Below are 13885 nucleotides of genomic sequence, written 5' to 3' on the forward strand. Positions count from 1 at the left end.
GGGGTACACCCTGAACTGGTAGCCAGCCAATCACAGGGCACATACAAACAAACAACCATTCGCACTCACAGTCACAGATACAGGCAATTTAGAGTCTCCAATCAATTCATGTTTTTGTGATGTGGGAGGAAACCGGAGTGCCCGGAGAAAACCCACGTAGGCACGGGGAGAACATGCAAAGTCCACACAGGCGGGGCCGGGCATTGAAACCGGGTCCTCAGAACTGTGAGGCTGACGCTCTAACCAGTCGTCCACCGTGCCGCCTTAGGTAAAGATATGCAAAATAAATATATGTTTATATACTATATTTAATTTGGAAAAACTGCTCCATCACAACTTTCTGTTAAAGGTGATAAGACAAATAATTTGGGGTTGCCCTTGGTCCTGTATTTTACTAGAAAAGATTCGCACTTGCACTGAGAAGCAGCAGAATCATAACTCCACTTTCAGACCTCAAATTGGCACAATCTATAGTAAGCATGCTATATTAAACGGAATGTTAACTTCATTAGGCTCATTGAATCATCTTTCTCATTGAAATGAATGGTAATACCATTAATCTGTTCCAGTTTCCCATCAAACCCAACAAAGATTTGTAATGTGTTTTTTTACAAAAACAAAAAATAGCACTATATTATATTATACAACCCCAATTCCAATGAAGTTGGGACTTTGTGTTAAACATAAATAAAAACAGAATACAATGATTTTCAAATCATGTTTGACCTATATTTAACTGAATACACTACAAAGACAAGATATTTAATGTTCAAACTGATAAACTGTATTGTTTATAGCAAATAATCATTAACTTGGAATTTTATGGCTGCAACACGTTCCTAAAAAGCTGGGACAGGTGGAAAAAAAGACTGAGAAAGTTGAGGAATGCTCATCAAACACCTGTTTGGAACATCCCACAGGTGAACAGGCAAATTAGGAACAGGTGGGTGCCATGATTGGGTATAAAAGGAGCTTCTCTGAATTGCTCAGTCATTCACAAGCAAAGATGGGTCGAGGTTCACCTCTTTGTGAACAAGTGCGTGAGAAAATAGTCGAACAGTTTAAGGACAATGTTCCTCAATGTACAATTGCAAGGAATTTAGGTATTTCATCATCTGCGGTCCATAATATCAAAAGGTTAAAAGAAATCACTGCATGTAAGCGGCAAGGCCGAAAACCAACATTGAATGCCCGTGACCTTCGATCCCTCAGGCGGCACTGCATCAAAAACCGACATCAATGCGTAAAGGATATCACCACATGGGCTCAGGAAGACTTCAGAAAACCATTGTCAGTAAATACAATTCGATGCTACATCCGTAAGTGCAACTTGAAACTCTACTATGCAAAGCAAAAGCCATTTATCAACAACACTCAGAAACACCGGCAGCTTCTCTGGGCCCGAGCTCATCTAAGATGGACAGATGAAAAGTGGAAAAGTGTTCTGTGGTCCGACGAGTCCACATTTCAAATTGTTTTTGGAAATTGTGGACGTCGTGTCCTCCGGGCCAAAGAGGAAAAGAACCATCCGGACTGTTATTGACGCAAAGTTCAAAAGCCAGCATCTGTGATGGTATGGGGCTGTGTTAGTGCCAATGGCATGGGTAACTTACACATCTGTGAAGGCACCATTAATACTGCAAGGTACATACAGGTTTTGGAGAAACATATGCTGCCATCCAAGCAATGTCTTTTTCATGGATGCCCCTGCTTACTTCAGCAAGACAATGCCAAACCACATTCTGCATGTGTTACAACAGTGTGACTTCGTAGTAAAAGAGTGCGGGTACTAGACTGGCCTGCCTGCAGTCCAGACCTGACTCCCATTAAGAATGTGTGGCGCATTATGAAGCGTAAAATACGACAACGGAGACCCCGGACTGTTGAACAGCTGAAGCTGTATATCAAGCAAGAATGGGAAAGAATTCCACCTACAAAGATTCAACAATTAGTGTCCTCACTTCCCAAACGTTTATTGAATGTTGTTAAAAGAAATGGTGATGTAACACAGTGGTAAACATGACCCTGTCCCAGCTTTTTTGGAATGTGTTGCAGCCATAAAATTCCAAGTTAATGATTATTTGCTAAAAACAAGTTTATCAGTTTGAAAATTAAATATCTTGTCTTTGTAGTGTATTCAATTAAATATAGGTTTAACATGATTTGCAAATCATTGTATTCTGTTTTTATTTATGTTTAACACAACGTCCCAACTTCATTGGAATTGGGGTTTTACTTTATAAAAACATACAGTTTTACAAAATTAGAGGGAATGACACCTCCACCTCCAAATCTGAGACCATGGTCCTCAGTCAGAAAAGGGTGGCATGCCCTCTCCAGGTCGGGGATGAGATCCTGCCCAAAGTGGAGGAGTTCAAGTATCTTGGGGTCTTGTTCACGAGTGAGGGAAGAATGGAACGGGAGATCGACAGGCGGATCTGTACAGCGTCTGCAGTGATGCAGACTTTGTATCGATCCGTTGTGGTAAAGAAGGTGGTCATGAGCTGTGGGTTGTGAACGAAAGAACAAGATCCCAGATAGAAGCGGCCGAAATGAGTTTCCTCTGCAGGGTGTCCGGGGTCTCCCTTAGAGATATGGTGAGAAGCTCGGTCATCCGGGAGGATCTCAGAGTATAGCCGCTGCTCCTCCACATCGAGAGGAGCCAATTCAGGTGGCTGGGGCATCTGATTTGGATGCCTCCCTGACGCCTCCCTGGTGAGGTGTTCCGGGCACGTCCCACCAGGAGGAGACCCCGGGGACGACCAAGGACACGCTGGAGAGACTACATCCTTCAGCTGGCCTGGAAACGCCTCGGGATCCCCCTGGAAGAGCTGGATGAAGTGGCTGGGGAGAGGGAAGTCTGGGCGTCCCTGCTAAAGCTACTGCCCCCGCAACCTGACCTCGGATAAGCGGTGGAAAATGGATGGATGGATGGTTGGATAGAGGGAATGTAAAGAATTAAACAGTTTTTGACACATTTTTTGCTTCAATTTAATGGACATTTGACTGCTATTTCTTATGTGCGCACCTTGGCCACTTGGAGGCAGTATAATACAGATATACGATATACTGTACATGAAGGAGACGTCACAATTCCTCTGTAAGGTGTAGAAATATTAGTTGTTCTTCGCAGATGATAAAGAACATATTCTTATTAATATTTTTACATGACATCTCACTGTGTGATTTACCATTATTGTTCAAATATCAATTGCTTACAGTCTGTAACACCATGACACTAATGCTATTCGTTAAACCGCCTACGACGTTTTGCGTTGTTTATTAACACTAAGCTAAATGGAATTATAAAATACATGCATGTAATCCTGTTTATTGTATGTTTAGTTTGACAGTAAACTTAAAGAGGTGATAAAAAAAAACAGACCGTGATGATTTTGATCCATTTTATTAAAACAAAAATGGGTAGTATGATTCCTCAACTGTCTGGATTTATCATTGAACCAACCATTACAACATGACACTTCCTGCTCTGACACATCCTCCTCTAAACAAAAAGACAAAATACATCACTGAAAAAATTTTAAACTCCATATTTATCTTATGTTTATATGTTAGTTACTGTAGTTAATAGCAGGTTACTTACTGGCCAATCCAAAAATTAATCTGTTCACATTTTCCATCCAACCATTTTCAACAACGCTTATCCTGGTTAGGCTCGCGGGGCGCTGGAGCCTATCCCAGCTGACTTCGGGCGAAAAGCGGACTACACCCTGAACTGGTCGCCAGCCAGTTGCAGGGCATGCTGTACACATTTTAATCCAATTAAATATAACAAAAATAAAATATTTTTCAGGTTTTTTCTCAGTTTTGTGGAAATGTGAACATTTGTTTTTTTCCTTGATAAATGAAATTTATAAAACTTTATTTTATACTGTATTTCCTTGGGTTATCTTTGTCTGATACAGTATTTAAATTTCCTTGATGACCTTAAACATTAAAGTGGGGAAACTGCCAAAAAAAATTGCAGCACTATATGTGTGTATGTATGTAAATATATATAAAGTGCGTACAGAAAGTATTCAGACCACCTTAAATTTTTCACTCTTTGTTATATTGCAGCCATTTGCTAAAATCATCAAAAAAAGAAAAACTGAAATATCACACAGCCATAAGTATTCAGACCCTTTGCTCGGTATTTAGTAGAAGCACCCTTTTGAGCGAATACAGCCATGATTCTTTTTGGGAATGATGCAACAAGTTTTTTTTACACCTGGATTTGGGTATCCTCTGCCATTGCTCCTTGCAGATCCTCTCCAGTTCTGTCAGGTTAGATGGTGAACGCTGGTGGACAGCCATTTGCAGGTCTCTCCAGAGATGCTCAATTGGGTTTAAGTCAGGGTTCTGGCTGGGCCCTTCAAGAATAGTCACGGAGTTGTTCTGTAATGAGGAAAAATGGCTGCAAAATAACAAAAAGTGAAAAATTTAAGGGGGTCTGAATACTTTCTGTACTTTCTGTGTATATATATATATATATATATATATATATATACCTGTGTGTATATTCCTATTCATTCATTTTCCGTACCGCTTGTCCTCATTAGGGTCGCGGGCATGCTGACTCTATCCCAGCTGACTCTAAGGGAGAGACAGGGTACACCCTGAACTGGTCGCCAGCCAATCGCAGGGCACATATAAACAAACAACCATTTGGACTTCACACACCTACGGGCAATTTAGAGTCTTCAATTAACCTACCATGCATGGGAGAACATGCAAACACCACACAGGCGAGGCCAGGATTTGAACCCAGATCCTCAGAACTGTGAGGCAGATGTGCTCACCAGTCTTACACCGTGCCGCCTATAAATATATATATATATATATATATATATATATATATATATATATATATATAGTGTTTAATTAATTAAATAAATAATTTGCTGTTTCTTGTTTTGTTTGAGTTTTACTTTTATGGGCTAACCTTGAGTCACTGAATGTCCTTCGTTATTGCTCTTACTGATCTTCTCTCATCCTTCCATCCCCCTCCCTTCCTCCATTCTTCCTCCGTCATCACCCTCCTCATCACAGTGTCCATCCACTGTCCATTCTTTGACGTGACCCCCATCAGACTGTCCATCCAACTAAATCTCCCTTCTCTGGTGTCACTATCCCTTTTGCTCTCGCCCTGGACTCATTTGTCCGCTCTCTCGATGTAAATCTCACTCTCTTTCTTCCAGCTGCCCACTCCTATCCATGCATATCTTCTAAACATGATACTCTTCTCTCTATATCCCACATTAAGGCCAATCCGCCCATGGATCGGCATTCCATGGACACAACAAACCGGCCTGACGTCCCTGGCGAGTGTGGCCAATCGACGCTGATGCCGCTGTGCTGTATGAGGCAGTAGGTCAATCAAGGCACTGAGGCTGGAAGGTTAAAGGAGAGGCAACTGGGACGTTAAAAGAAAACGCCAGGCTTGGGAGTGGTAGGAGAGAACAGACGAGCATCAGGGGGGTGGCAAAGATGATGACCTCACACGGAAAACTGAGGAGGGAGAAGGGGAGTCTGGCCGAGTATGAATCTCAGATGAAAGGTGAGTCACCGGGCATGTGTGCATGATTATTTTGTGCCATATCCACACACCAGACACTTTATTCGGTATAATATCACAGCGTCCTATATCAAAACTTCTGCCTCGATGAAGATAATGATGCTTCTTTTGGGATTAACACTGCCTAACAGGCAGAGTTGGCAATAGTATTCAGACTCTGTTCTTAAATATAGACTCTAAAATGTACTTAAAGTTCTCATGCCATCAAAATGCAATGTTTTCCACTGTTTTATGGATAACATGGGTCAAAATGAGTCTTGACCTAGTCTCCGTTTGACATCTACGTGGTTTGTCGATTGTTTAGAATAGCCAACGAAAGGCAGAAGGCAGAAAAAAGAGCTGGTCACTTTCAGGCATTGGTGTTATGTGATTATGCTACTCATTATTCAAGTACCTGCTTGTTCGTGGTTGATAGTCACCCACTCAACTCAACTTGTGAAAATGACTGAACGATAACGCACCTGCATCTTATGCAAAGCTAAAAGTTGGACTTTGCATCACCTACCAACCTTGGAGGAGATGAGGAATAAATGGCTTCAATTTATTTTTTTATTTCAAAACCTGGAGTTGTGTCGTCACGCAGATTACCCACCTCTCCATCAGCTGCTTTTATGCACACAAGGGAAACCGAAAGTAATATGGAACTATATGACATCACTAGCACATTTTGACAATGCTAGCATGAACAGTTGCATCTTTTTAAATTTTAATGAAAAGAAAAATGAAGTGACAGTGTTTGGTCCAAGTGGCTCTTGTAAATCCTCACTTGTTGACCTGGGGCCTTTGACACAGTACGCAAAGGCAACAGTCTCGAACTTGGGTTTTAAAATGGACAGTGATTTTAAATTTGATGAGCAAATTGGCGGGGTAGTCAAATCCAGTTTCTTTGATATTAGGCAGCTGGCAACGGTAAAACCTTTCCTTGCATAGGAGCACCTAGAAACAGTAACCCATATCTTTATTATATCTCGGCTGGATTACTGGAATGCACCTTATTTTGGAGTTAGCCAGTCCTTCCTTAAACGTCTCCAGTTGGCTCAACATGCTGCTGCTCCCCTCCTAACTGGAGTACGTAAGAGGGAGCGCATAAGTCCGGTCCTGGCCTCCCTCCGATGTCATTGGATAGGTTGTGTTAGTGTACCTAATGCAATCGGTGGTGGATTTTAACACGTGAAAGTGTGCTGTTGCAGCCAGTGATACAAAGACTATGTCTGACTGTATTTGTACTTACAGTATGTGTTACCAACATAGTATCAAGCTCCCTGATGAGCTGTGTGAAATGTTCTGTCGGAATAACCTTTCAACCTTGTAAGGAATCCTTTAATAGAAGCCAAACCATGAATCAATATTGACATCACACATATTGCAGCAAATAGCAGTGTGTGCACGTATTTGTGTGTTATACAGTTTACTGGGTTTTGGAGGATACATACCATGGCTCACTGGCTCTGTACTGTACTAGAAGGATGTATTTATAGTCAGTATTGGCGATGCTGTCTCCTCACATCCACTCAGCCCTGGAATGCGTGCGGCCAAAATGAAGGGAAGAAGGGAAATGAGGGATGGGGGATGAGAAAGTTGAGAAAGGCTATGTGAGCGATAGATGAAGAGTGAAATGCAGACACTTTTGATATGAGACATTAATGACTTCATTGGCCTTTTCAAAGCTCATGTGCAGCACTGAGTTCACTCACCAACGTGTATGTATTAGAAGGTTATTTTGGGTTTATAAGGAGTTACCTGAGTGGAAGTAATTGCTCGATGAAAGAGAGTCAGACACAAATTACCAAGTATTCCCTCAAGAAAAGTCTGTTAGTTCTTCTCTTCAAAGAATGTCTAAAATACTAAATTTGACTAATTCCTTTTCATGTAAGCCTGGTTTCATGTTAATTGATGAAATTAAGAAATTGCTCAGGGCACACATTTTTATCAAGTCAGGGTCAATGCGAATGATTTGTGATTTCTGAAGCCACAGTTGTAAATAAGTATATTATATTAAAAATCCGGCACGGTGGCCGACTGGTTAGAGCATCAGCCTCACAGTTCTGAGGACCGGGGTTCAATCCCCGGCCCCGCCTGTGTGGAGTTTGCATGTTCTCCCCGTGCCTGTGTGGGTTTTCTCCGGGCACTCCGGTTTCCTCCCACATCCCAAAAACATGCATGAATTGGAGACTCTAAATTGCCCGTAGGTGTGAATGTGAGTGTGAATGCGATTGGCTGCCAACCAGTTCAGGGTGTACCCCGCCTCCTGCCCGATGATAGCTGGGATAGGCTCCAGCACGCCCGCAACCCTAGTGAGGAGAAGCGGCTCAGAAAATGGATGGATGGATATTAAAAATCCTCCACCTTAAATTGCAGCTTCATTTGTGGAATGTGTGGAATCTGCTCTTTTTGAACTGACGATGGTTAAATTAGGCTGAGTTTAGCTACAGTTAGCAGGCAATTGCTAAAAGCTAGTTTATAGCTGAAGATGGCCAAGTAGTCTTATATGACCATTGATTGCTTTTGCCACAAATGATAGCAAATGTCTGAAATCATTAATAGATGCTACATTTTTAAGAATCTATTTTTACTTGAAAACCATTCCTTAGCATATTAAGTAAGTAAAGTAATGTGATTATATAAACTACCGGTACTCAACAAAGTTAGGCTAGGATAATCGGCTAGTCGGTGACATTTCAGGATGAACCTAAATTTGACCTCTAAACTTTTGAACGCATATATCCAACTGTTCAATGTGTCAGAAACTTTTGTACTACTCACTGTTCTCCAACAAGGTGCTGAACAGCAAAATTCACAACAGGCATTTGGTCCATGCCTTGACCAATACATTTCCTGGTTCAATTAAAATTTATATGGAAACAGTCCTCTTCATACAGGGGGAGATACAGAGAGACTGGAAGTGTCACAGAAAGGCCTAGAAGTGAACATCGAGCAACTGATCAACAGTACCTCGCCATTACGAGGCTTCAAACAGGATGGACTTTGCAACAGAGATACAGAGAGACTGGAGGAGTCACAGAAAGGCATAGAGTGGACATCCTTGGAAACGTTCATGGATCAAACACCTGTTGTGAATTTTGCTGTTCAGATCCTTGTTAGAGAACAGCAAGTAGTGCAAAAAGTACTGAAACATTAAACATTTGATCAGTTTAGAGAAGGTCGATTTAAGTTCACCTGTAAAGGTTATAGTGCATTTTAGGTTCATCCTTAAATTTCACCAGAAAGAAAGCCCAATATCACTAACATTTTGTGAGTTGTGCATATACAGTATATATATATATATATATATATATATATATATACTGTATATTTATATATATATGTATTTATTTAGTATATATGTTTTTGTCCTGACAATTACTGTAAGTAAACTAATTTAATGTAATTAAAGTAAACTGTTATGTAAATACTGTAGTTTTATAATGATACTTTTCAAACATATGGGAAAGTCATTATGTGGATTTTTGTTTTGGTTTTGATAGTTTAACAGCAGTGTCTTCTCCCTCTATCTCAGACTTGCGGGCTCAACTGACGGACCAGATTAAGATTTTGGACTCCCAGATAGAGGTTAAACAGCAGCAACTCTCGGATCTCTCTGAGTTCCTCCGTCGACGCGGCGATATTGAAGCCGAATATGCTCGTGCCCTTGATAAACTTACCGAGAGGTTCACGCACAAAACTAAGAAGTAATTAACCAACATCTCATTTCACATAAATGCATTCTCAGTAATGAGCTGTTCGGTGTGAATGAGGATGTCTTTTCCTCTCTAGGAAGGAGCAGTGGGGTCAGTCGGTGTGTCAAGTCTGGTCCGTTTTGTTGACTCAGACCCGTTTGGAAAGTCGTGAGCACTCAACGTTGGGTGACACCTGCTGCAGCGCACTCACACAGCGGTTAGTGCACAGTACGGAGGACACACACCGGCTACACAAACGGGTGAGTGCAGCACAGGAGCCGAGACTGTGAAATGTACGATGGAGCGCAAATAGTGGCATACCTTGATTTTCGTGCAAGTGCAAAGCTCGCTGGCCATCCATAGAGCCATTTCGCTCAATGTGCGGGTGTGTGTGGGCAACTCTTATTTTTGTGTGATGGTCCAGTCCAATCGGGTTCGACTGCATCACGCAGTGTGAGGCAGGCCTTATATAAATGTTCTTTTTACCAACAGAGCAAAGAGGTTGGAATCCAGATGCAAGATGAGTTACTTAAGGTCACCACTGAGCTGCAGACGGTGAGTATTTGAAAATGTTGTTTGGCATGTTAATATTGCAAAATAATGTCATCTGCACAAGAAAGTGACAATGGTCATGTACACTGTGCATCACATGATGCATGGTGATGAAGGCCTTGAAGACATACAACCAGTACCACACTGACTGCCTGATAGCTGAGGGAAAACTGAAGGAGGCTGAGCGGTTGGAAGAGAGGCACACTGGCAAGTCAGCTGAGCTCGGCCTCGGCCAATCAGGAGGGCAAAGGCGGAGCTCCGTCAAAAAGATGGAGAGATTAATGGAGAAGGTAAATCACATTTCTCTAAGCATGGCATGAACATTTCTATATTATGCGTGAAGTTGAATTGACAGACATGTTTATATGACGTGTTTATATGAATGGACAGAGAGATGGTTACATAATGGGCTCTATTTTCGTGACTACCGCAAATCCAGCGCTTACTTGGCATAACTCTGCGAGGAGGCGGACTATATTGGGTTTTGGTAATTTCATGGACCAGCGTACCCCCAGCACTTTTAAAATGGGACCTCTGCACTTGGCATCATCACAGCTGACTTCAATCCTGTCCAATCGAAGCGGTTTCTGTCATTCCCTTTAAAAGCTGTGCAAACAGTCTCACATGGTGATGTTTCTATAGGCGGAAGAAGACTCAGTGATCCGTGCAGGACTGGAGCATTGAACGTCAGCGGGTACCCTTATTAAATACGGAATGAGCTGATAAAAAACTGCTGGTGACTTCAACGTGTCCAGGGGCCTCTCGTATCTATCCCCTCCAACGATTGTGGACAGACAGATGTTTGTGTGTGTATCCAGAGGCATGGCCGAGTGCAGGAGACCCAGCTCAAGTGTACTAAGGCCCGAAATGACTACCTGCTCAATCTTGCTGCAGCCAATGCAGCCATGAACAAGTACTACCTGCAGGATGTCAGCACTCTCATTGACGTAAGAAATAAGCATTGTAGCAGCTCTCTCATCTCTCCCGTCTTCCTCCAATCTGTTTATCATCCATTCTTTCCATTTCAATTGGCAATCAAAAAAGTGACCCAGTTACTTTGTCAAATCTCTTTAAATCTAACAGAAAAAAGAAGTTGCCTTTTCATAATTCGGTTTTTGGCTCAGATCAAAAATAAAAAAATTAAAAACAGTTCACAGGAATGAATTAGATTTGAATACTTAATTGGTTCGGTGACCCAGAAGTATAGAAACAAGCATTAGTAAAGATATTTTAGTTTGTCAGCCGCCACAGTCAGTCCAGACCATGACCATGATTCATTACCCATAATAAGATGCACAATTGTGTATTGTTTAGTGGTAAAAAGCATGTGACTCTTAAGGATGAAGACATGGGAATCGCAGCTGTTTGTCTGTCTGCATTGTTTTCAACTCATTCATGTTCACACAGAACACCGCATGTGATTTAGTAGACTCAGGGAAACACCATTATTTTATATCTTCTTTCAACCACTGATGCTATGTGAGGTACTGTGTACATATGTCTCGGTTGAGGGATTGTGGAACCGAACAAGCTAAGATATTTTTACTAATGCTTGTCACCAAACTTCCGGATCACGTTAACATGACCAATTAAATATGAAAATCAAACTTAGTCCTTGGGCTCCTTTTTCAATTTCATATTTTTTATCAGAGCCTTACAATTTCATGATGAAAAATATGGAATTCTTTCTTTTTGTGTGTGTGTGTTTTAGAGGAAATCAAATAACAAAATAATGAGTCACATTTTTAATTGCCAATTGAAAATGGAAAAGCAACAATGATACAGAGATGTTCCTCTCACACCACACCAACATTATTCATGCATTCTTTTTTGCTGCTTACATCCTTGTACTTTCTACTCTGTCTCCCCCTGGACAGTGTTGCGACTTGGGTTTCCATCAATCCGTGGAGAGGGTAATGAAGTGCTACATGGCTAGTAGGTGGCGCATCCAAAAGACAGAGGAGGCAGGGCTGAAGCAGTTGGAGGCCGCCGTCACGTCGCTGGACCAGGGCGGAGACAGAGATGCACTGCTCCAGCAGCATGACTCAGCCTTCTGCCTTCCATTTAGGTTTAACTACCACCCGCATGAGGGCGACCAGGTAGATTGTTTTTGTGGAAACAAGATGAAACTTGAACGTTGGTCTACTCAGTTGATGATTTATATTCCAGGTGTGTGAGGTGAGTGCGGAGAGTCAGGTGAGGTACGAGATGGAGACCAGATTTCAACAGCTTCAGTCTCGACTAGCCGCTGTCACATTGGAAACAGAAGAGGTAAGAAAAGCTTCAGTATACAGCAAACCTCGCTGTTTGCAGGGGTTAGGGACCAAGCTCCAATGGTAATAGCAAAAATTGGCCAATAATAGACACCCTCTCCCTAATTTTTTTTATAATTGTCTATATAATCATTTAATACCTAAATATAACCAAAATTATGATTCCAAAACACTTTAATATCATTTGAAACTCAACTTTATGGTGGCTGATTTAAAGTATTTAAAGTTATAGTTTACTAAACTTAAGGTCAATTGCTGACAGTTAAACTATACCACACTAGTTAAAATTAGTTGATGTTAGCTAAAATTAGTTCACAATACAGTAACCAAGGCCCATTGATGATAGCTTGATTTAGCTGACAATAACTTAAGTTCCAAAACTGTAGTTTATTAGTTGACAAACGACTGACAGCTGACTTTAGCTAAAGTTATATAACATTGTATTGTAGTTAGTCAAGAATGGCTCAAGTTAGTTCACAATAGCAAAGGTCAGTTGACTGTACCTAAAGTTAGCTAACTGTGGCTAAACTCATCAGACTATGGTTTAAGTTAGTTGACAATAGCTAAAGTTAAGATCACTGGCTATACCAAAAGTTACCAGAATATATTTAAAGTTAGTTGAGGATAGCTAAAGATAGTTTACTTAAGATAAGGTCAATTAACTATAGTCAAAGTTGCCTGTTTCTCTACTGTATGGTAAGGAAGTAAAAAATAATTTCATGATCATCTGTGTTCCACCTTATCTCAGGTCAGTAAAACTCTCAAAGCGACACTCACAGCCCTGCTGGACTCTATGTGTGACAGCGACTGCAACCCCACCCCTGATGTGCCCAGCAACCTATTACATGAGCCCCCCGGAGCAGGCTCCGTCCCAAAACTTACCCTCGCTAAGCGTCGAGCCAATCAACAGGAGACAGAGACCTACTATTTTATAGTGAGTTATATGCGCATACTGAATCTCATAACTGATATGAAAGAACCAAAGTTCCATGCAGTATCTCAGTCACTGGACAAAACTATTACATTATGTCTCGTCAACCTCCGTGATTTGTTTAAAAAATATTGATAGTCTTCTGTTTTTTTTTATTGGCATAGAAAGTGAAGGAGTTTCTCACCAGTAGTTCTCTGACTTTCAAACTTCAAGCCAAGCATGATCTACTACAAGATGCAATACAGAAAGGTACAGTCTTATCCAGTGAAGCCTCCAAAGTTGGACACAAAGGTTGTACTGGTGCTCATTGGGGTTGTGGTTACACAAGCATATGATTGGTAAAATGCATTTCTTTATGTGACTTACTTAATCCTATTTACCCCTTTGAAGGCCATAGGGCGTCCACCAGAGCTCTCCATCTCACTCTCTTCTGAGCAGTGGCCTTTGCTTCTTGGCAGCTCACGCCCATGTTCTTCAGGTCTTGAAATGTGGAACATCTCCAGGTGTTTCTTGATGTATGTGGTTTCCTCTTCCCCTGCGGGTTGTAGTCCAAGGCCTGCCTCGTGATATTATTTGAGTCTCCCCTCAGGGTGTGACCTATCCAGTATCACTTTCTCTTTTTGATGTTTTCCTGGCATGTTATCCTCCACTGCTCATCATTTCTGATTTTGATGGGCTTAAGGATGTAGTGCAGGCATTTGTTGACGAACACTTGTCTTGCTTGTGTGGCCCTCGGTAGTCTTCCACGTTTCAGAGCCATAGAGCAGGACAGTCTTCACATTGGTATTGAATATCCGTAGCTTGGTATTGTTGGAGAGTTGCTTGGACAACCAGATTGGCCTGAGTATCTTACTGTACACACTGTATGCCACCT

General features: G+C 41.5%; 1 protein-coding gene across 4 annotated transcripts in view; it reads left to right on the plus strand.

Moving 5' to 3' along the window:
* LOC133481828 (SLIT-ROBO Rho GTPase-activating protein 3-like) overlaps positions 1-13885 on the plus strand; it is a 41974-nt gene that overhangs the window by 8630 nt on the left and 19459 nt on the right. For all 4 annotated transcript variants that reach the window (XM_061780991.1, XM_061781011.1, XM_061781001.1 and 1 more), the window contains 10 exons: positions 5267-5560; positions 9096-9267; positions 9353-9515; positions 9748-9810; positions 9924-10097; positions 10626-10754; positions 11685-11906; positions 11977-12078; positions 12829-13014; positions 13176-13260. In XM_061780991.1, coding sequence (XP_061636975.1) covers positions 5491-5560; positions 9096-9267; positions 9353-9515; positions 9748-9810; positions 9924-10097; positions 10626-10754; positions 11685-11906; positions 11977-12078; positions 12829-13014; positions 13176-13260 — 1366 coding nt within the window. In that variant the 5' untranslated portion in view covers positions 5267-5490. The remainder of the gene's footprint in view (positions 1-5266; positions 5561-9095; positions 9268-9352; positions 9516-9747; positions 9811-9923; positions 10098-10625; positions 10755-11684; positions 11907-11976; positions 12079-12828; positions 13015-13175; positions 13261-13885) is intronic.

The sequence above is a fragment of the Phyllopteryx taeniolatus genome, chromosome 1 (assembly GCF_024500385.1).
Source record: "Phyllopteryx taeniolatus isolate TA_2022b chromosome 1, UOR_Ptae_1.2, whole genome shotgun sequence".
NCBI classification, from domain to species: domain Eukaryota; kingdom Metazoa; phylum Chordata; class Actinopteri; order Syngnathiformes; family Syngnathidae; genus Phyllopteryx; species Phyllopteryx taeniolatus.